This window comes from Raphanus sativus, chromosome 5, assembly GCF_000801105.2.
Source record: "Raphanus sativus cultivar WK10039 chromosome 5, ASM80110v3, whole genome shotgun sequence".
NCBI lineage: Eukaryota > Viridiplantae > Streptophyta > Magnoliopsida > Brassicales > Brassicaceae > Raphanus > Raphanus sativus.
In genome coordinates this window covers 19,790,053-19,813,975 of record NC_079515.1, presented here as the reverse complement: position 1 = coordinate 19,813,975, position 23,923 = coordinate 19,790,053, and the positions used below count along the sequence as shown (strand labels likewise).

General features: G+C 33.5%; 3 protein-coding genes across 8 annotated transcripts; 2 read left to right on the top strand and 1 right to left on the bottom strand.

The window, feature by feature from the left end:
• Positions 1-3,159: 3,159 nt before the first annotated feature.
• LOC108834840 (uncharacterized) lies at positions 3,160-6,284 on the bottom strand. 2 transcript variants are annotated; one of them, XM_056986794.1, is made up of 5 exons: positions 6,224-6,284; positions 5,129-5,722; positions 4,117-4,848; positions 3,876-4,037; positions 3,160-3,792 (listed from the first exon to the last, which is right to left on the bottom strand). In XM_056986794.1, exons 2-4 carry the CDS (start codon positions 5,708-5,710, stop codon positions 3,933-3,935), a joined length of 1,419 nt encoding a protein of 472 aa, XP_056842774.1. In that variant the 5' UTR covers positions 5,711-5,722; positions 6,224-6,284; the 3' UTR covers positions 3,160-3,792; positions 3,876-3,932. The 2 variants fall into 2 exon arrangements, with proteins under 2 accessions (XP_056842774.1, XP_056842773.1); XM_056986793.1 differs by lacking the exon at positions 6,224-6,284 and adding an exon at positions 5,894-6,007.
• Positions 6,285-6,397: 113 nt separating this feature from the next.
• On the top strand, positions 6,398-9,531 carry LOC130495275 (uncharacterized). 5 transcript variants are annotated; one of them, XR_008934542.1, is made up of 6 exons: positions 6,398-7,633; positions 7,895-8,001; positions 8,090-8,114; positions 8,212-8,347; positions 8,777-8,962; positions 9,394-9,531. XR_008934542.1 is itself a non-coding variant. In XM_056986795.1 (6 exons), exons 1-5 carry the CDS (start codon positions 7,571-7,573, stop codon positions 8,819-8,821), a joined length of 330 nt encoding a protein of 109 aa, XP_056842775.1. In that variant the 5' UTR covers positions 6,398-7,570; the 3' UTR covers positions 8,822-8,962; positions 9,394-9,531. The 5 variants fall into 5 exon arrangements, 1 of the variants encoding a protein (XP_056842775.1); XM_056986795.1 differs by having other exon boundaries at positions 8,220-8,309; XR_008934543.1 differs by lacking the exon at positions 8,090-8,114 and having other exon boundaries at positions 8,220-8,347.
• An 11,188-nt stretch (positions 9,532-20,719) lies between these two features.
• On the top strand, positions 20,720-23,886 carry LOC108863445 (leucine carboxyl methyltransferase 1 homolog). Its single transcript, XM_018637874.2, has 13 exons — positions 20,720-20,880; positions 20,967-21,186; positions 21,269-21,316; positions 21,399-21,480; positions 21,582-21,684; positions 21,821-21,941; positions 22,055-22,102; positions 22,280-22,363; positions 22,748-22,812; positions 23,086-23,137; positions 23,301-23,339; positions 23,460-23,569; positions 23,683-23,886. The coding sequence occupies exons 1-12, from the start codon at positions 20,813-20,815 to the stop codon at positions 23,532-23,534; spliced, it is 1,005 nt and encodes a 334-aa protein (XP_018493376.1). The 5' UTR covers positions 20,720-20,812; the 3' UTR covers positions 23,535-23,569; positions 23,683-23,886.
• The last annotated feature ends 37 nt before the right edge of the window (positions 23,887-23,923 follow it).

The following is a 23,923-nucleotide window of genomic DNA, read 5'->3' as shown; positions in this document are numbered from 1 at the left end:
TCATCATGCGCATTGTATATGGCATTTGGCTCAAAATGTGAAAGGTCATGTAAGTAACGTCAACAAAGAAGTTGTGCAATGGAAATTTATGGAGATTGCTCGGATTTACACAGTTCCTGAATTCGAGACTGAATATGATGCTTTCAAGATTCGATATCCATCAGCTGCCAAGTATTTGGAGGAGAGCAGTGAGAAAGAAAAGTGGGCGAGGTGTTGGTTTCCGGGAGAAAGATACAACATCGACACAAGCAACGTTGTCGAGTCGATGAACAGCGTTTTCAGGGATGCGAGGAAGTACTCTTTAATACCCTTGCTAGATACGATCGTTAAAAAAACAGCTGATTGGTTTAATGACCATAGGAAAGAAACCGTTAGAGGATCCACTGAGCGGAAACTAGTGCCTCTTGTGGAAAACTATGTGCATGACGCATGGTCAGAGGCGAGGAAATTAATTGTTTCGGAGATAAACTCTTTCGACCTGGAATACAGTGTCGTCGCATCAGATGGGAAGCCATATTCGGTGAATTTACGTGGAAAAAGTTGCAGTTGCCGGTTCTTTGATATTGAAAAGTATCCTTGTGTCCACGGACTAGCGGCTTACATTTTCTACTCTAGCAGTCATGGTAGTGGCTCTGTTTTCCAGTTAGAAGATTTGATCTCTAAATACTATTGGACAGAGCTGTGGGCATTGGCATATTACAGGTCTATTTATGTGGTTCCTGATAGGAGTCAATGGGATGTCCCAGATTACATCAAAGAAATGAAGATCATAGCTCCAAAGCGCGTTGAGAAGAGGGGTAGAAAGAGAGTGAAAAGGTTTCCATCTGCTGGTGAACGGCGGCCAAGGACGCAAAATAAAAGGCGTCCAAGACAAAGCCTGCAGTGGTTGCTGTTTGGAAATCGAAATGTATGAGTTTCACTCTGTATTATTGGGACAACTATGGAAAACTCTGATTTGTAATATAACTATGGAAAACTCTGATTTGTAATATCACTATGGAAAACTCTGATTTGTAATATAACTATGGAAAACTTTTCTTTGTAATATTACTATCGAATTAAAAAACGAAATTATTTCTCTGCATCAGAGATTAGCATTTTGATAAACCCGCCAAAAGTACAAGTAGTTGTACCCAGGATAGTAGTTGTACAGAAATTAGAAATAGTTGTACTTCCGGTGAATTTCAATAATTTTGGTTATACATGTACTTATGTTTTGTTTTCATAGTTTTACGATGATGAAATTGTTCTAATAATCTGATTCTTGGTGTTTCCCGTACTAAATTGTATACATAAAAGAGTTCTTGTAATATTTTTGCGGCCACATTTACTACCCAACATACACTTTTGTAGTCACCTACACTAGAGGTCTTGTATTCCATCTAAGATCGATTTGGTAAAACTCTTTTATGTATACAATTTAGTACGGGAAACACCAAGAATCAGATTATTAGAACAATTTCATCATCGTAAAACTATGAAAACAAAACATAAGTACATGTATAACCAAAATTATTGAAATTCACCGGAAGTACAACTATTTGTAATTTCTGTACAACTACTATCCTGGGTACAACTACTTGTACTTTTGGCGGGTTTATCAAAAATTTCAACTTTTGGCGGGTTTCTAAAATGCTTAATTTTGCCGACTCACAAATCGAGGGGAAAAAGTGAGAAAAAGTAAAAAGTAGACTTCTCCTTTTCTCATACATCTCGACTCCTCTCATCTCTCTCACCAGACTCATTTCTCTCTTCTCCATCCCATCTCTCTCATCTTCCTCATTTCCTTTCAATTCCGAACAAGAAATGGATCCATGGGTCGAGAAACAAGAAAAGAGGGAGATGAAGAAGAACAAGAAACACTATGACATGCTCCAGTTTGTTTGCGATGCTCAGCACGGGATTCCATCTTCCTGCCCATGTGGTGGATTCATCAATAACGAGGTTTCTACTAATCCAGCAGATAAGGATTGGTTACCAGGCCGAAGGTACTTCACGTGCAGCGCGTACAAGGTAATGTTTGCAGTTTCTCTGCTTGTTTAACTTACTTCAAGATGTCAAACTGAGTCGAACTCTGTGAAACTTGCAGAATGATGGTCTCCACTTCCGTCAACCATGGGTTAACGGAGTTGAGGAAGAGGTTTGCCGCCTTAAGAGCGAGGTGGCGAAAATGGCGGTGGAGATTGCTCATCTGAAAGACCTTATTACCCATAACTAATGAGCCTTATGTTGTGTTAAGACTTGTGTAAGACTTATGATTTATGTTGTTTCTTTCCTTATGTTGTGTTAAGTCTTGTGTGAGACTTCTGGGAATGATGGTATGTGATGTTGTTCTCTAGTTATTCTCTAGTTATTCTCTAGTTATTCTCTAGTTATTCTCAGTAAAACATACATAGTAGTTATTCAAACGAGATCTCTTATTGAAACTCAGTAAAACATACATAGGTTTTTTTCAACAAACTTAAACATAGAATTCTTCAAACTTCCTGAGAATTTCATCTTCATTTTCATCATTCTTGCCCAAATCGCTTCTCATTTGTAAAATGGTCTGCTTCAACTGCTTAATAACTCGATCCTTCTCACGGATTTCATCACGAGCTTCAAGCAATGCTAATCTCTGCCAATTTGTACCATCCTCTACATCATACCAACAGAAGTATTTGCAGCCTACCTCCTGTCCAGGCTGCCAATGTCCAATTCGAAAATATAAATATTCCACAAAAGAAACTCAAACTCAAGCTCAATTACAATTATCATACCTTAAATCGTGGACAGCCATAAAATCGACGCCCTGGGTTTTTGTCAGTCCACGATTGCACTACTGTCGCCGGCAACCGACAAAAGCAGCGTCTCCGACCAGAATTGACCCTCCTCGATGATCCCGAACCCTCTTCCATCACAACTTTTAGATCTGAGAATAAGAGAAGAGAAAGAGAGAGAGTTGATGGAGAGATGAGAGAGAGAGTTGATGGAGAGATGAGAGAGAGAGTTGATGTCACGAGGAGGGAGGAGGAGAGGACCACTTGTTTCTTTATTGCAATAAGAGAAGAGAAAGAGAGAGAGTGACAGAGACTGACAGATATCAGGAAGAAATGATGTCTCCAATACCTACCTACTTATACTACTCTAAGCAAGAAAACAAAAAGGAAGAAAAAGGCAAATAAAAGAGAAATAAAATGCAACATTTAATGTTTTACATAAATTTCTTACAAACCAAAAGGAGACATAACCTTCGTTTTCGTTCAAAAGATAACATAAGTCTAAAAAACAAACATACCAAAAGCAACCAACATAACATAAGTCTACTTTTAAAACAAACCAAAAGGAGACATAACCTTCTCACTTTTTCTTTGACCTCTTATTACAGCCAACCTCCTTATCAGGCCTCTCCTGATTACTCCTCTTACCAAGTGCTATCTGCTCGTGAATATAAGCCTCTGACACTGCGAGTCTTAAATCAACTTCTCCAACCTTATTCTCAATCCTGTCCATCCGCTCTCCAACATCTTCTCTGAATTTCTTAACGGCCTCTAATATTTCTTTTAGCTGCACCGAGTTCTCTGCTGATTCATTGGCTTCAATGCCGTTTCCACCTGTCTGAGGGGGAGGGCCTTCTCGGGCTGCCACATCCTCCGCAAACATATCGACAAATCTTACAACATATCCACGAGCCACCCTCTTCATCCAGCTATCGACAATTGCATCATCCTTATCTCTGTTATCCTCTGGTTCTGTTATCCGCTCTAGTAGACTCCGTTCCTCTTCTCTGACAGCCAAAACGTTATCAATGTCCTACAGAGTAACCATGTTGAGTCAATGCCTTATTCAAATTTCAAAGAAAGTTTCTTTGTATATTTTGAGGATGGATAACTAACCTGAGTATTACCAAGTGCTTTGTTTATTTTCCATAGCGGAAATCCCTTCATCTCACTTTACTTGAACTTTGTTTGGCACATCCTTGGACATGTTGGGTCTGGGTCATCAACGGCCTCTCTGAATTTACTACCCAATACAGGAATAGCCTCAAATGCTAGCATCTACACATGTACAAAAAACAAAGTAAGTCTCAATATCACACAGGAAGTCTCTATTCGAGTTATTACTTATAAGACTTACCTCCATTGGAAGACAGAAACCAGGAATTGGCCATATCACACCTTCTTTCACCTCCCCATCGAAATGAGCCATAGTGTGTGCAATCTCTTTCATCATGTAATCAAAGGACAGTCTACCCCAAGGGAAAGTTCTACATAAATTCAGATCATCAACTGCTCTCAGCAAGAATGGATCCACGGGAGGGGCTTCATTTCCGCTCTTCGTCTGTCCAAGAAGAACACTCGATAGAAAATACAACACCAACAGCCTCAACCTATCACGAGAAGGTTCCATTCCCTCAAGAACTTTAGCTTTCACGTCTTGATATCTTATTATTCCCCTCCCAAAACATCTCCTCACAAACTTCGTGTCTCCGGCCTCCTTGTAGTTCAATGGATAGTTCCGACAGTTCAATCCAGATATCAAAGCATGTTCTCTGATACCATAGCGGATCGGACAACCATTCACGGCAAACCATGCCTCTTTTTCCTTTGCAATGCGAGTGGTTCGGAGAAGGAGCATCCACATGCCCATTACCTTGTGGTTTCCAGCCTGTGGCATGTGGAATATGTGCTTGAATTGCGGATGATTCACAAACCAATTCTTCTCTGTCGGAGTTATTGGAGGGACTAATTCGGCAAAGGTTTTCATTACATCAGCAATAAAACACCTAGTCGAGATCTTGATCTTCTTCCTATACTCAGACGGTTGGAAGTACATGCCCAAGGGTTTTAACGCCTCATTGTCGGAATCCTACAAACAACAAACAAACACCAAACACATCCTCCATCAAACCGAAACAAAGACATTGTCATTCTTCCTATAACAAACAGACGAGTTATCCACAGTTCTACCAGTTATCCACAGTTCTACCAGTTATCCACAGTTCTACCAGTTATCCATAGTTCTACCAGTTATCCACAGTTCTACCAGTTATCCTTTGTTCTACCATTTATCTTAATTTTATCCTTAGTTCTACCAGTTATCCTTAGCATAATTGACACGGGAAAATAAGGAACATAGAGATTCTCACCTCGCTTTCGGTTTCACTGCTACTTCCTCCATCTCTACCGACATCTACTTCTTCTGACCTCTCTTCCTCTCCTACTCTGGAATTTCCATCCAAGTTTGCCGCTTGCTCCTCTGAGTTCTCTGCCTCTCCTTGTACTCCATTTCCATCCAAGTTTGCCGCTTCCTCCTCTGAGTTCTCTTCCTCTCTTTGTACTACATTTCCATTTCCATCCACGTTTGCCGCTTCCTCCTCTGAGTTCTCTTCCTCTTCACTTTGGTTCTCGGAGGCTTCTTCGTTTCCGTTCTCTTCATCTTCACTTTCGTTGTGGGAAGCCTCTTGATTCTGGTTCTCTTCATCTACACTTTCGTTTCCTGGAGAGACCTCTTCGTTCTGGTTCTCTTCAACTGGGTTCGCATCTTCAATGGGGCTCTCAAGGCTCTCGTGAGACTTCTCGTTCTCTTCATCTTCGTTGCGGTTCACATCTCCATCTTCAACAGACTCCGCTTCCGGTTGAGAAACATCAGTAGCTTCTTTTAAAGGAGGAGAAGTTATATCCTTCAGTGGTTTCGTTCTTCTCTTCTTAGTCCACCTTATCTTTGCCATTCGTCCCTAAACCTAAAGATATAATTAGAGGATTAGGAAATGGAGAAATCGTCTCCAATGAGACCAGAAACCAGAAACGAATCGATACAAAGCAAAACGAGAGAACCGAGACAAATCGAAAGATACACGACGGAACGAGAGACAAACGCCCAGAAATCGAATTCAGAAACCCAGAAACCTTACCTCAAGATCGTTTTCCCCCTTAGCTCTCCTAGTTTCGCGAGAGAGATGAGATAGAGAGGATGAGGAGAGGATCGGGATCGAGAAGGAGAAGAAACTAAACAGTCACTTAGAGAAAATAAGGGGAGGAAAAGAGGGGAAACGAGAGAGTGATTAGAAATCGCGTTTGATTTTAGGGTTGGTTTACTTTTTTACGGTTTACCCATTTAGGTCCGACGGATTGCTGGATGGGTGGGTTTGACCCTGGTTTTCATTGTAAATATCTCCACTTTCCATTCTTTGTTCGTAATTTACTTATTTCTCGATTCAAAAATAAATGTAAAAGAAAATCACCTTATAACGAGGATATTGTAGCTTTAAAATTTTCTTCCACGGGCATTGGAGACGATTTCTCTTTCTTTTCCTTATCTTGTTTCTCCGGCGTCGCCGTCGCGCCCTTTTAGGCGGTTGCCGGAGCCCCGTTGTTTTTCTTCTCCTCCGCTTCTTCTTGTTCTCTTCTGTGGTCTTCGCTTGTTCTTTTCTCGGTGGAGGAAGTGCTTTTCCGTAGATCTCCGGTTCAGATCTGGTTAACTCCGGTGTAGATTTGGGCTGTGCAAGGCGTTGTCGGTGAAGCTTGAGGACGGCTTCCTGCTCGTCATGTCCTTCTCCAGGTTTTCATTCCGGGTTTGCTGTCTGGAGGGTTTTCCAATCTCTGTGGTGGAGCTCTTCGAGGCGGTGGCGCGTGAGGCGTCGGGTAACTTTGCTCGAGGCTGTATCCCTCGTCGCGTGATACGTGGTGTCCGGATTCGTGTCCTCAAGTAGGGTTAGGGTTTTGAGATTCTTGGATCTCGGAATTTTCTCCCTTGGCTTTAGGTTCCTCCGGTGGTCTCCGGTGGTTCCGCGTTTGTCAGTTCGTTCTGCTTTTGTGGTGGTCACTGGTGGCAGTGTGTCGTGATGTCGTCTCCTCGACTTGCGCTGTGAGTTCTGCTTCAGTCGCGTGTTGTTGTAGCGTCTCCTCTAAGCTGTTGGGTTCCGACGTTGTGGCCCTTCGTGTCTCCGTCTCTCTCTCCTTTGTACCTTGCTGCTTCGTGATCTCTCTTGGAAGCGGACGGGTCTCTGATAATGAACAGACTTCGGTTGGGTTTTGGACCTTTTAGCTTGCTTGGTGGCTATTCTCCGGAGATGGTGTTTTCGACCGGTCTCACCGCCCTATATGGGTTTTCGGGTTCAAGAGGTGTACACGGTCCCGGGCTAGATAGTTGGAGGCAGCAATCTTCAGTTCTCTTTTCCGAACGACGGCATCGTCGGTTGTGAACCCTCCTCGTGCTGCCGGTGTTGAGCTTCTTGGGTGAGTTAGCAGGTTCGAGTTGTAATTCTTTGGACAGGTATTGGCTTTTGAGTCTTCTGGAAGTTGTAGGAGCCGGCTGCATCAAGGTATGAGGGCGTCTTTCTCTTTGGTGTCTCGTGGTAACTGGGAGTTCATATTGTCCAAGCTTAGTCTTCTGGTTCTTCACTGCTTCATTGTCGCTCTGTTCAAAGGCTTAGTCTTGTCTTAATTCATTTTGATTATTGTTTGTTGTTAAGGTCTTTGTTTAGTTTAATTTCTCGTATCTCTGCTACTAGTGTCTATGTAAAGTCTGTTTCAAACTTAAAATCTGGTATAATATTTAACATTTTACCAAAAAAAAAAAACATCATCATATGGATACTGCCCAAAACGGAGCCAGGTCTGGTGATTTGAACAATCAAATCCGCCGTTCAAAGGTAAATACATCATGATTCTTACAACAATCGAATCCTTTGCTACTTTTGTTTGCTGTGTCCATCATTCTAATATAGATTTGAACAAGCTAATTGGTTCTCATGTTATAAAGACTCATGTTATAGAGTCTTGCTTTAACTCTAGAACTGCTAAAATAAATCATGCCTTTTCTTTTTGTAACAAATACTTGATTTAGATTTTACAAGCTCAATTTTGTATATATAAAAACTTGGTTTTGTCTGAGAAAAATGATCTTTTACTAGCCAACAATGGAGTTTCAAGACTTTGTCGGGGACGAATATTCAGAAGGAATCTTTTGCTCGAGCTTCCTTCCTGTCGGTTCGACTAAATTACTCCTCCTTTACGAGATGTAATGATTCGTCACCGTTAATAACCATCTTTACTTCTTCCACCCACGATCATGATGATTAATCATTCACTGCTTCTTATCTCTCTAGATTGTGGATCTCAACCTGTAAAAAAGTCAGCCCTTAACCCTTTAGCATCATCCTCACAATTCTTAGTATTTCTAGAAATTTCTTTTCCAGTATAATGGTTAACCCATCAATCATTCTCTCAGATTTGCAGGCTAGCCGATGTTCTTCAACCGTCAAGGTCTCTGATTTTGGAAAGCAAACACGGTGGAGAGCTGACGGATGTGGACATGCTCCTGCTAAGGTGATTCTGTTTTTAAACAGTTTATGAGCTAAGAACAGGTCTGTGTCTATTGTTGTTCTTTTTTTTTGCATCCAATATTAAAGATCTTAACTTTTGAGATCACCTTACTTTTTGTCGTTACTTCTTTACTTATATCAAGAGGATCTGTAATCTACATCATCGGATTTGAGTTTAGATTGTGAATGGAATCACTTAAAGTATATGCTACAGTAGAATCTGTGTGGGTTTGAGAGATACGAGATTCTTATTGTTCTATCATGATCAAATCTTCTGTCCTTTTGTCTCTACAGATTTAGATTTCTGTGTTTAAAAAGTTTCTGGGGTACTTGAAAAAGATTTCAACGTTTCTTATCATGAAAAGTAGGAAACTTAATTACTGGATTGTTGATGCTTGCTTTCATAAGAGTTGTACTAGCTTTGTGAGCTCATAGTACTTGCTTTCATAAGACATGTATTTGATCTTACAGGTATTTGATCATAAGAGTTGGCGTGTTTGGAGACGTGTGCAATGAAAAGAGATAAATGCGCAAGAGAATGGATGCGGATTATGTTGAATATTATGAATCTTTGTGAATTGGATTTGTTAGGTTAGTGGGAATAATTGTTTTCAGAAAAAAAAGGTTAGTGATAATGATGATGATGATAGGTGGAAGGTGATGAGTCAACTTTTCTTGTACGCCCTATTTTCCTACACGCAATTTCCTATAGGTTTTCTTAGTTTTCTATACCCTTTTTTCATAATTTTATTTTTGATCAAAACACAAAATCCCTAATCAAAGCTTCCCCCTCTTCAAAACTATACCCTAACCCCCTATGGATTAGTGAACCCATGGGTAAGTATTTAACTTCTATACCTTTCAAAAATCGTTTTTAACCATATTTTGATGATTTTCGTGAAACTATGAAAAAACAGTTTTTTGACTTTTGAAATATTTTTATCAAATTCTATAAATCAAATAAAAAATATTCACGTTTCCGATTTAATTTTATAATTTTTCGTTAGACACATAAAATTAAAAGAAGAAAAATGTCTAATAGAGATTGAGGAGTGAAAAATAGGGGCATGAGAGGAATTGCCTAGAAGGTGATTATGGTGCAGTTGTCTTGAGAAACACCAAGCATGGCATGATACGCTAGATTTGATCAAAAAAGGCATGATGCAGTTGATATACACAACATTGTTGCTTTGTAATCTATCTTTTTTTTAATGGCTTTCTGCTAATTAATCTCTAACAATTATTCAATCCAAATTCTAATAAACACATTTCTTCTCATATATAATTTACAAGAATTTCAAATAATACCAAAATATCTTATTATAGCAAAATTAAACTTTTTTCTTTTCAACTAAAAATGATTATAGTAAATTATATTATATTGATATAGCAAGTTAGTTACATATAATATATACATCTATCGGTTATTATACTAACTATAGTCTAAAAGTTAATCATAGCATTTATTCTGAAAATTCTATTGGTTATTAGATTACATGGACTACTTGATCATAAAATAAGAAAACATAAAAATTATAAATAAATATTAAATAGTAACGAACAATACTTTTTGTGTTGTATAACTAATTAAGATATTTATTTATTTTGATACATCCATATAAATAAAGTATGATAATAAAATCGGTTATATTCACCTTACAAAAAAAACATTGTTGTAAGTTAGATAAATATTGTTGTAAGTTACATAAATTTTATAATTTTATATTTTAAATTTAAAATTATTAATTTTTTAATCCAAATTGAAAAAAAAATATCTTCTGATATTTTATACACAAAACAATTTCTAATAATACCCAAATATCTCATAATTACAAAATAAAAAAAAACTTTATTCTCAACTATAAAGATTATAGTTACAAATATATTACATCTAATGTTATAAAAATAAAAATAAAATTTAATAGAACAAATTAAAAAATCACTCTCTATGTTCTAAAAATTATTCACAAGTCAATCCTTTTGGACCACAAATAACTCACCGAATATGAGATCAAAATTTTGTAGAAGAAAACAGCATAAAAACTATTTGTTGCCTTCACAGCATATCAATGTTACGATATTAGAAACAACCTTTTTTGGATAATAGAAACAATTAGCGTAAACAAGTAAAATGTATCTTACCACATATAATCTCTCTTTACCTAAAACTTTATAATGATCATATACATTTTTCAACAAATGCAAATCTAAAACACAAACCACAAAATTATACAAAACTTAATAACCTAAATCACAAGTAAAGTATATTCCACCCGTAGGGCGGGCCGATTCTAGTGTTCTATACTTACACGTTGGAAAGAGTAATATTTGCAAAACAAATATTAGCGATGCAAAAAAAATAAAAGAAAAAGCAATACCAAAAGTTATGTATGTTTGTTTTTGATTTAACAATACCTAAGTATTACAAAAGCTTTTAACATTTCATAACGTCTTCATAGACTTTATCATGGTCTGTTTCATATAAATGTGTCGTTCTAGAGAAAAATTTTCGTTGCAAAATAAGTGTCGTTAGCATTTCAATAAAAATTATTAATTTTATTTTCCATTTTATTTTTCTATTGGTTGAAAGATAAGTAGATGTATGAGTAATGCTATTTTATATAGAAAATATGCAAAATTAAATTATTTATTAATCTGTGTGTACAAATCTAAAACGACAATTAAAATGAAACAGAAAGAGTACTTGATAAATTAATAAGCAATATAAATTAATAAAAATTCTGGCCCGAGTTCACTCGATTTAAAATATAATACAAATCAATAAAATAATAAGATAATATTTTTTTTGCAAAATCTTATGTAAACACACAGTCTCATTAAAATCATAAATTAATAATTATATGTATATAAATTTTATTTGAGTACAAACATAGCATTTTATGTTTATTTTATCTTCACAATAAAATTATTTTTACATTTTCTTAAATTTTCAATATATTTTTATAATATTTAAACTTATATCTAAAACAGCATTTAAATTTTATGAAAGGTATTTTATATACAACAATAATATTATATAAACAATATGAATGTAGAATTTCTAAAACTTCATTTAATATAATATTAGTAAAATAAATTATTTTCTTATTTTATAAAAAATGCATATATTCTAAAATAGAAAAATATAATTTTTCTAAATTAATAACTCTAAAAGTAATAAATCATCACAATCCCAAAATTGTTAGTTTATAAAGTTTTTACCATAGTAGTTTAGAATTTGAGCTCATAAGATTCTTTGAAATTAATTCTAATTTGCTAAAAAAATATTTAAAAATTGGGTTATACGTCTATGAGATTATAAACTATTTATATGTTCTTTTCGAACATCAACTATTTCTATGTTAAGTTCAAAAAATTTGAGTTCCATGTATAATTCACGCAATTAATTTTATATGCAATGCAAAATCTTATTATTCATTTCTAAATCCCATTTAACTGTTTAATTAAACAAGTAAAAAAATTATACAAACCAAGAGAACATAGAAAACCAAGAGTTATTCTTGGGTTCACTCCATAGGGTGAACCCTTAAGTTCACTAACCAATAGTATTGTGTTAATTTATATTTAGTATATTTTATAAAAAGAAATAAAATAATTACCAAGTTATATTGTGTTTTAAAAATAAAATGTTAAAATATATAAAATAGTAGTTGACAAAAAAAAGAATTTTAAAATAATTTTGATGATTTTTAAAACCGTCAGAAAAAACAGTAAATCCTAAACCGTTGGATGAATCCTAAACTCTAAGATTTATGGTTTGCTGACAAAAAAAAAAGATTTATGGTTTATCCAAAGATTCAGAGTTTAGTGTTCAAATTTAGCGTTTATGATTTAGGGTTCAGGGTTTTGTATTTTGGTGACGGTGTTAAAAAAATATATTTTTAAATTATTTTTATTTTGACTATTTCTAGTATTTTAATTATTTTATCCTTTTTAATTTGAAAACATAATATAATTTTACAATCATTTGTTTCCTTTTTTAAAACATACTCAATATAAAATAACACAATACTATTGGTTGGTGAACTTAAATGTTCACTTAGCCCTCGATTGGTACAACAGATGAAGAAGCAGTAGCAGTATGCCCTAAAAGCAGTATTCTGCAGAAGCTGTATGCTTTCTTTAAAACTTTTAATAAATGATTGGTAAATCAGTAGCAGTATACATTTTTAATTTTTTTTAATAAAAGTTATCATATAATATTTTTATTTTAAAATAATATAGATTAATTATAATATATATATATGTTAATATGTATTAAATTATAATATATATATATATATATATATTTGTTATTAAAAATAATGAATCTTAATTAATAACATAAATTAAATTAATTTTAAATGTGAAATATTATTATTTTAAAATAATGAAAAATTTATTTAAGATAAAAAATTATTTTTGGATATAAAATCATTTTGAATATTATTAAATAAATAAAATAATATAAAAATATTTTTGGAAATAAAATAAATAAATTATCATTATATATATTTTTTTATTTTATATATTAATATATAAAAAGATATAATTAATTTATTTTATTTACTAATTTCAAAATTATGTTTATATCGAGAATTTTATTTTAAAAAAAATTTACAATTAAGATATCTATTTTTAAAAATAATATTTCACATTTAAAATAAATTATATTTTTTGATGTGAAATACTAGTTTTTAAAAAATATTTATATTGTAAATTTATTTTAGAAATCCAAATTTCATTTTCTGGATATAATAATTTTATAATATTATTAAATCAAATAAATGAATCAATTATATATTTTTTTTAAATTTATAAATTAGAAATGCAAATGTTCTTTCAAAAGCTTCATATGAGAGCATTTGCCAATGAGCATTTAGAGAGCATTAGCATTTAGTAAGTGCTTTTCTAAATGCTTTTGTAACAACTGTTGATTGGATAATATATAGCATAATGCTAATGCTAATGTTCTACCAATCAAAACTTTAGAGGGTGAATCAAAAAAAAAAAAAAAGTAGAAAACCACGAAAAAGGCACATGCTATTCATCTTCTTTACCGTAGTAAATATTTTTTATATATTAGCTGTACAGAGTTGATCATCATATGTAATGGAATAGATGTTATCCCTTTATTATTATTAATAATAGGGAAGTAAAATAAAAAAGTAACTTTTAATTTAATATTTATTTACTTCAGTGTCATTCTGACATGGTGACTTAACAGCCCTTCTCAGACCATATTTGAAAACACCATTTATTTAGGGGGTGTATTCAATTTAACATTTGATGTGATTTGATTTTTAGTGGAGTTTTAGATGATTTTAATAAGTTGCAGAGATTTAGGTGATTTTTGTTAAACTACTCTAGAATATCACATAAAACTATGAGATTTGAGTTTTAATTTTTTTAACTAATAAACTCCACCCAAACACCCTAAAATCACCTCAAAACTTTAAAACTCCACAACTTAAAATGTTTTCAATAACAGTGGATTTTAGAGTACTTTAGGAAATGTCAAGTTGAATAACAGTGGATTTTAAATGAACTTTTAAAATTCATATTTGAATAATAGTGGATTTGTCATTTTATTACAAATCACCTAAAACTCTCGGTTGAATACACACCCCCCCCTTACTAGATTTATTACGGATTTTGCCATTGGTATTACTACTCGAATATTGAAATACACTAAAGTTACAGTCATATCAATAAATCGTTTCTTTCTTGGGATTATACCAAATATGACTCACAACTTGATTTCAAATGCAAAACTAAACCCAAACTTGAATCAAATGCAAAAGTAACCTAAAAGACTATTGAAATTACAATCAGTCCCTTGTGAAGAAACAAAAAACTGATTTTTTTTTACGTTTCTAACTCCCGTAAGTCTTCTGTCCAGACGACTTTTCAGTAAGTCGTCCAGGCGACTTACTTGAAAGTCTTCTGGTATAGTTCTTCTTAAAAATAATTTAAATTTTTTGTAAAAAATATTTTGATAAGTGAAAAACTGAAATCATGTAATTAACATATGTTTTAAGTGATATAAATTAAGATATAACAAAAGTGAATTGTTTTCAACATAGATGACAGAAAGTAGTGAATCATGATATTCTTTGGTTTAGGTATTGACAACATATGTTGTAGTACTGTATGTGTTCTAAGGGTTAGATTTTTGGAAAGCTTAAATTTTTTTAAAAAAATTAAATTTACCTAAGTATATTTATTTCTGTGTATAGTAAACATTTTTTAAGTTTAATTTGATTTTGTAACGTGTTTAATTAGTTAATTTAGTCAATTTAGTTTAGAGGTTAAATTTAGGGTCTGGACGACTTACAAGTAAGTCTTCTAGACGACTGGACGACTTACAAGTAAGTCTTCTAGACGAGACGACTTACAAGTAAATCTTCTGGACGAGACGACTTACTTGAAAGTCTTCTAGTATAGTTGATCTTTTTTTTTTGTCATCAGCGTAAACAAAAACTCTCATCTAAACTCGGAAAACCAAGCCGGTAGCTCTGCACCCATGTGAACAACAAAAGACGGCTGTATCCTGACACTTCGTGCTAGTTTGTCCGCCTGGATATTCTGCGCTCGTGGTACATGAATTATCTCTGAGTTGACGAGAACGTCTCGAAGGGTCTTTATATCTTCCAAATAACTTGCAAAAGCTGGCCATTCCTCTGGTTCCGAAACCATCTTCACCAATTGAGAACAATCCGTTGCAAACGTAACCCTGAACTGACGTAAATTTTTCATACATTCCATTGCCCATATCAAAGCCTCCACTTCAGCATGAAGGGAAGAGAGACTCGCTCTAACATTCCTTGCTCCCATTAAACTATCAAAGCCTTCTAAAGTACTATACCAACCTTGTCCTGAGGCTTTGTCTTTGTCTTTCCATGAACCATCGGTGAAACACCATCGACCCGGTCTTGAAGCTGTGTCACTGCTAACGGCCTGTTGTACCTGACTCTGTGTATTCGTATTCTGTGCTTCAATCCATAATGCTGATTCTGTCTCCGCCAGCTTCAACGTATCTCTCGGGTCAACATCAAGATTACTAAAGATCTTTAAATTCCTTCCTTTCCAAATATACCAGAGAATCCAAGCAAATTGATGATTTTCCATTTTTGGATCAATTCTCCAAAATAAATAATCCATGTTGGTAAAAAGAGATTGATATGGGAAAACATCATGATTTGATGGAATCAGTATAGTTGATCTTAAAAATAATTTATAAAATTTTCAAAAAATATTTTGATAAGTGAAAAATTGAAATCATGTAATTAACATATGTTATAAGTGATATAAAATAAGATATCATAAAAGTGAATTGTTTTCAACATAGATGAGTGAAAGTATTAAGTTTCCCGCTAAAAATATTTAGTTTCCCGCTAAAAATATTTTAGTTTTCCGCTAAAAATATTGAAGTCTTCTGGACGACTTACAAGTAAGTCGTCTAGGAAGTCTTCTATTCACAAGATTTACTTAAAAGTCTTCTGAATCTAAAATATTTAACCTTATTAGATTTTTTGTCTCCGTATATAAAGAAAAATTTACACATTCTCTCTCCTCCTCTCAAATGACTGCAACAAAAATGTAATATTCATCATTCTAAAACTCTCAAACCTCTCTCTAATATCTTTGAACTTATAAACACCAAGCTTTATATCAATTGGTTATTTTTGTCTCATGTCTTTTTCACTAATTTATCTTGTTTCTGCAGGTTTTTCAGCACATGATTCTCATCTTCCACTCATTTAAAAGTAGATCTATTAATTTTAGATATGTATTTTTATGTCTCATTTTTCTTCATTTTGTAACTTCTTGTTGCATAAAGGCTTTACCTTTTTCTCACACTAAAACTCTTCAAACCACTCTAATCTCTTAGACTTTAAAACACCAAATTTTATATGGATTTTTTCAGTTTTGTCTCATGTCTTTCTCAATCATCTATTTCTTTTGCAGGTATTTAATCAGATGGTTCTCAACTTCCACTTGGATATGTACATTGTGTGTTCTATAAAAGTATATCTATAGAATCTTCCACTTATTTTATATGTTTTTAAGTCATTTGAACGTTTTTGGATGTGCAGATTTTTTCAGATCTGGATATGCAGGTTTTTCAGATCTGGAAGACTTCTAGGACGACTTACAGGAGGTCCATACGACTTCCAGGAGGTCCAAACAACTTCCAGGAGGTCCAGACGACTTCCAGGAGGTCCAGACGACTTACAGGAGGTCCATACGACTTACTGGACCTCCTGGATGTCGTCTGGACCTCCTGGAAGTCTCCTGACGAAGTTTTTTTCCATATCAAGTGGAGTCTAAGCTTGTCTTTATATATGAATGATATATAATAGTTTTGTTTGTGGTATGTTTTGTGATTTGCATGTGTATTCCCTTAGTTGTGATTTTTTTGTAAAATCATTAATAATGTTTCCCAAGATGTAATATATGTGCTAACAATGTGTTTACACATTTACAAATCAATGAAATAATAGATTTCGATAGATTTTCTCTTATCTTTGGATTTCCATATGCAATAATAAACTCAAATGACCTTCTTCTCATCTTAATAAATAAGAATTTTGGTAGCCTCATACTCATACTGATATAACATTTTAAGAAGTATTTTAACCATTGTTCCAACTCATAACAATAATCATCATTGGTTTCTATAACAATAATACTTAAGAGATGGAAACAAACAATAGTAACTAGTCAAAGCATATCACATTTTTTACAAGTTTGTGTTGAAAATGTTTTTTTGTAGAAGACTTACCAGTAAGTCTTCTGGTAACCTCATAAATATCACCAATTATGTTATAAATTTCATTCAATATTCCCAATATTGATTAATATACATGAATTAATAAAAAAATGTTAAAAAATCTTTATATTATTAGAGAAAATGAAAGTTTACTAAAGATAAGTCTGGCGTCTGGAAGACTTACTAGTAAGTCGTCCGGAAGACTTACAAGTAAGTCGTCTGGAGAGGTCTTTTTTGCAATTGACTTTTAAATGGGACGACTTACTTGTAAGTCGTCCAATTTTATTTGTTAAAAAAAAACTCCAGACGACTTACCAGTAAGTCGTTAAGTCGTCCATGATAAACATGTTATTTTTGCATGTGACCGAATTGTGTCAGATATTTTGACTTTTCCTGGACGACTTACTTGTAAGTCGTCTCTGAGAAAACAAAAAAAAACTCAATATTTTATTATTTCTAGACGACTTACATGTAAGTCGTCTGACGATTTTCAAGTAAGTCGTCTGACGATTTACATGTAAGTCGTCATAGGTTAATTTAAAATTTGAAAATAAAACTTAAATATTTACTTAAAAGTCGTCTGAGATAAGTAAGGTTTGACCAGAATCTCAGAAAATTTTTTTTGGACGACTTAACTTAAGTCGTCTGACTGGACGATTTTCAAGTAAGTCGTCTGACTGGACGACTTACAAGTAAGTCCTCTAGGAAAAATTAAATATTTAAGTTTTATTTTTCAATTGCAAAACTAACCTGAGAAGACTTACTTGTAAGTCGTCTAGAAATAATAAAATATTGATTTTTCTGTTTTCCCAGAGACGACTTACAAGTAAGCCTACCAGGAAAAATCAAATATCTGACAAAATTCGGTCAAATGCAAAACTCACTCGTTTATCCTAGAAGACTTACTGGTAAGTCGTCCGGAGTTTTTTTTAACAAACAAAATTGGATGACTTACAAGTAAGTCACCGAGTTTGACCAGAAGACTTACCTTAAGTCTTGTACAGCCAGAAGACTTACAGGTTAGGCTTCTAGGCGAACATATCTGGAAAAAAATTCAATTTCATACTTTAAATTAGTGAGATGACTTCTTTAGCACACATAAGTCTTCTCCAACCACATAGAACCTCAAACAAAAGTAACCCACCAAGAATGATAAGCTTGAATGGTTCTATCAATCATAAAAAAATTATAATAAAAAACTTGAGTTTTTTGGATGAATATGGAGACAAAGTGAAAGAGATGTTGTTTTAGTTCATAACAATTGGGAAAAAGAGAGTGTAAATCGATTTGAGATGCATTAAGAGCTTCAAATTGGTTGTTCATGGTAGTTGGGGTATTGATGGCAATGGTAATCTTGTAAATACTTGAAGATGATGAGGTTGAGAGAGTAAAAATACCATTTTCGAAAAGAAAAAAATAAATGGCATTTTTATAAATAATGTGAATTTGTGGGATGAAGAAGACAAAGAAAAAATCCAAAAAAAATATAGATTAATTTTGTATTTGAATTTGAGTTTTGAGTCAATTTTCAAAAAAAAAACCCTTGTTTCTTTATATAAATGGCTACAAACATGATGGCCCATTAGTTAAACTATTTTGGTTACAATTCTTTTAGGTCCATAGTAATATACAACTACTATTAAGTAATTCAAAGTCGGCATAAAGCCATAAACATACAACATGCAACATCTTCTTTTTTTTTCGGCGAGCAACAAACATCAAGAATGCATGCCTTTAGTTTTTTATAGATCAAACATATCATCCCATATATATTACACAAGCAAGTAACCATTGGTTATTTTTTGTATATTAGTAAAGCAAACAACTATATATATATATATAACAAGAAAAGAGGATTAATAAATTTTAAAAATATGTAACACCTATTTCTTCCATTCCATCAAAGTTATAGTTTTAGAGTTTCCTTTCACACATTTTAAGAATAAAATTACAATACCCAAAATAACCATACTTTAATACATAACTTTCTAAAATATACTGTTTTATGTAATAATTGTTTTAATTATATGGACACAATAGAGAAAGAAGATACAAAATTACATTAAAAACACATAATATTTTTTTTTTATGAAACGAATAAACATCTCAAAACTATTATATTCGTAGAACGTAAAAAATATAAATTAAAAATCGTTTTATCCTGCGCAAAGCGCAGGTCTTAACCTAATATGATATAATACAGTTGATACCAATGTTAAAAAGCTTTAAACAATGAAAAATGTTTTAAATAAAATAAAACAATCAAAGAAAATAATATTTATATTACACAATACATGCGATCATATGTAATAGAATAGATCCTATATGATAATGGAGTTGATACCAGTGTTCAAAAGATATAAACAATGATTTTTTTTTAAAATAAAATAAAAAAATCAAAGAAAATTAATATTTACATTACACAATCGCTGCGAAGCGCGAAAAAAAGATCTAGTATTTAATAGTAGTTAATACTCCTTCCGTTTCATATTAAGTGTCGTTGTACATAAAATTTTTCGTTGCAAAATAAATATCGTTTTATGCATTTCAATGTAAAATTTATTAATTTTATTATCTAGTTTATTTTTCTATTAGTTGTAATATGGGTAGGTGTATTGGCAATGATGTTTTATATAGAAAATATGCAAAATTAAATGATTTCTTAATAAGTGTGCACAATTTTTAAAGTGACACTTATTATGAAACATATGGTGTAGTTTAAGGGTGTATAAATGAGTTATAACTTATAAGCTGATTCAATGCAGTTCGATTTTTCATGATCTCTATTTTTAGGTTCATTTAATAAATGAGTTTAATGATCGAGTTTAAATTAGATCATGAGTTATATGAACGATCTTTAATGAACATGCGTTAATTCATGAATTTTGTCGTTTTTATACTATATATATATGTGTGTGTGTGTGTGGATGATTTCTAATTTTTCTTATGTAAGAAAATATATTTTCTATAACAATAATCATATTAATCTTCTAGAATTAAAATTTAAAACCATAAAGTAATAAATATATATAAAATGTAAAAGAATATTGATATCAATCCTCAGATCATGTATCTTTAGAATTAAATATATTCCTATGACTCTCATGCGGAATATATATTTTTACGATTTGAATAGATGAAGAATTTGAAGATGAATAATCACAAGAATTTTATGTCAAATATATTTTTAGATCACTAATTAAGCTTTGATTTAATATATTATTATGTCTTGGTTTTATTCATTATTTAATATTAAGGCTTTTGAAATTTAAAATTTAAATTATATTATAAAAATATTATTCTATATAGTTTTTTAATTTATTTTTATAATTTTTTTTATATATTTGATCGGGAGTTAGCTCAATTAACTCATAATCTAGATAATTTAAGTTTGAGTTTGTATATTGAAATTCATATAATAAATAAGCTGAACTGAGCTATCTCATGAAAGACCGGAGCTCACAATAATCTAAACTGAGTTAATCGAGTTAGCTCATTTTAACACTCGTAGAAACAGTACCCAAACTTATTTTTGGTCCTTGTTACTTAATAGTTAGTTTCCTTTTTTCGTTGCGAACTTACTGGGCCTAAGCCCAAAGCAAATACCATATACCACGTTTGATGATCATCTCATATTTTAGGCCCAAAACCAGAGCCAGAGGGTTCGTCTTGGAGAAACAATCGGTAATTGCTAGGGATTGATTGATTGATCGGAAGGAAGGAAGGAAGATATGGCAGAATCTCGCAGCAATAGAGCGGCGGTTCAGGCTACAAACGACGATGCATCCGCCAGTAAACTGTACGCTGCCCTCTTTCCTTTTTCGTAAATTAGTAGATCGTAGATGGGGAATAAGTTTGTGACTGTGCTATTGGATTTTTTTGAAGGTCTTGTGTCAAAAAGGGTTACATGAAAGACGATTATGTTCATCTCTTTGTCAAAAGACCCCTTCGAAGATCCCCGATTATTAATCGAGGTTACTTTTCCCGTTGGGCTGCCTTCCGAAAGCTTTTGGCTCAGTTTCTGGAAAGTGGGCCTCCTGCTCAACCCAAGAAACAGATACTCTCACTCGGAGCTGGCTTCGATACTACTTACTTCCAGCTACTGGTGCCTCTCTTTTTTTTTCTTCTGCCTCTGAATTCTCCATTTTGGGAGCTTCTCTTCTCATTTTCCCATTTTTTTTTTGTAGGATGAGGGGAAAGGGCCCTATTTGTACGTGGAACTGGACTTTAAGGAGGTACCCCTTCTTGTAATTGGGCACAAACTTATTCATCAGGAACACTTAGTCTGTTGCTAAATGGGTTTGCTTCTTACGTTAGGTCACAAGTAAGAAGGCTGCGGTTATAGAAAACTCCAGCCAGCTGAGGGACAAACTAGGAGCTAATTCATCTATTTCAATTGGTGAGAATTGTAGAATGTTTCTTTTTTTTTATACAGTTATCTTGTAGTTTAGTTAGTTACACTCTTAATTTATTATGTTGCGTTGCTGTTTAACTCTGCAGAGGAAGGCCAAGTTCTCACTGATCATTACAAGTTACTTCCAGTTGACCTGCGTGATATACCAAAACTAAGAGATGTTATATCATTTGCTGGTATGGATCCTAGGTATGCATGAACAGTTTCCCTTTGTTGTTACACACTGTTATGACGTATTTTATGAACCCTCAGCCCTCAGTCTTCTACTGGGGTTACAGAGATGCTGACTGATGATAAACCTACTTGATCCCTAATATCATTACAGTCTGCCGACATTTATTATTGCAGAATGTGTTCTGATTTACCTGGATCCAGATTCAAGCCGTGCCATCGTCAATTGGGCGTCAGAGGCTTTTTCAACTGCAGTATTTTTCTTATATGAGCAGGTTTTTCTGGGATTTTGTTCTACGTAGTTCTCAACTGTGTGTGTTTTTTTTTTAATATTGTAGATATTATCTTACTGCTGATGTGTCTTAACTCGTTGGGTTTCGGTTTGCAGATCCGTCCAGATGATGCATTTGGACATCAGATGATTATAAACTTGGAGGTAAGAATGTCTACTTTAGTTGCAGCGACATCTCCATGAGCAAAGCTTAATTTGCTGAGCTATGAGGAATCTAGTAAAAACATTTAAATGTCATCATTTTGCCTCTGGGGTACATTTTGTGTAGCCTTCACTGAAGCTCGTTCTGATTTATTTTACCCGTGTGTTTCTGTGCTTCAGAGTCGGGGTTGTGCACTCTTAAGCATTGATGCAACACCGACTTTACTTGCAAAGGAGAGATTGTTTCTTGACAATGGATGGCAGGTGCGCTTTGCAGTTAGATATCAATATGATTAAATGCAGACTGGTATATGTATTAATGCCTCCAATCTTGCATCGAGTTGCTAAACAATTTGACATACGGCTTCAAATTGTAAATGCGAATGTGCTAGGGTTTGAGTGCAAATTCAACTAACGAAAATGTGCGGTGTCAAAATTGTATGTTATGTTATTGAATATTGGATTTTCATCAAACCGTATCTGTTCGAAGGACCTTAATGCAGTTTCCAGTCTTTCGTTCTGCTTGTGATGGCTGGTTGTAGCTAGACAATGTTGCATTGTCTGATGGACGCAGGGCTAACTTTCAATTATAATCTATAATCTATGGTCTTCTCATATATTAATGTACTCTTTGTTCTGGCATATTAGAGAGCTGTTGCCTGGGATATGCTAAAAGTGTATGGAAGTTTTGTTGATACTCAAGAAAAACGCAGGTCAGTGCTGAAGTTACCCTTAAAAATTATGTAACTGTGTTATAATTTTCATATCGATTATCTGGTCTGAGTTCTTTCGAAAAAGTTCTCTTTCACAAGAAATGCCTAGTAATTGTTGTTGAGTTCTAAGCTGACCCTTGTTTTTAAGCTCTTGTTTTATCCTGTTTTTTTTTATTTTTGTATTCTCTTTTTTTGGGGTCTCTTATATCTCCAAATTTTGACGTTTCTTCAGAAACCTTGCTTATATTAAATAAGATAATTGTGTGTTTTCAGGATCGAGCGATTGGAGCTGTTTGACGAATTTGAAGAGTGGCACATGATGCAGGCAAGTCCATCTCCACCTTATTAACTTAGTTTTCCATCCATTTTATGTATGAGGGGTATTGAATAGCAAGGATCTCTCCAAGTATATATGTTAGTTCTGGATGATTCGTCACTGTTGATATAAATGTGGGTAAATAAGTGATTATGGTTTTGTTTTTGAACAGGAACACTACTGCGTCACATATGCTGTCAACGACGCAATGGTACGTAAATGAGACATGCGCTCAAGTAGTTATAACTCAAAAATATGATTTTTTAGTTCTGGTTATGATGAGTAGGTTTGGGGGAAAAGTGTTTTAGTAAAGAGCGTTCTGTTTTGACAGGGGATATTTGGGGATTTCGGTTTCACAAGCGGAAGCCGTGAAAGCATGAACATCTCATCTGCAATGTCACCTTGAAAAAAGAATGGGAGGAGTGTTTTTGTTTGAAAACGGTAAGTTAGTGTTTCTTTCTTTTACATTTATTGGAGAAACTAAGAACCCTGGTGGGTTGATATGTGCGCACTTTGTGGATTGGAAGTTGAAAGCATTTTCTTCGTCTTTGCAGGAAACAAGCTGCTTTTGAGATTAAGCTGAATGAATGCTACCGACTTTATCTCTTCGAGTTACGTGGGCCCGTCGTCGCCTTCGACTTTAACTCAGTTTCTTCTTCTTTTTGTTTCTGCTATTCTTGTTTGTCATACCAATGAACGACGATGCAAATTCAAATCTTCTTTTTTTTTTGTCATCTATTGGATTAATATTGAAATCACCTTGCATTACACAAAGCCGGCAAAAGAACAAAACTT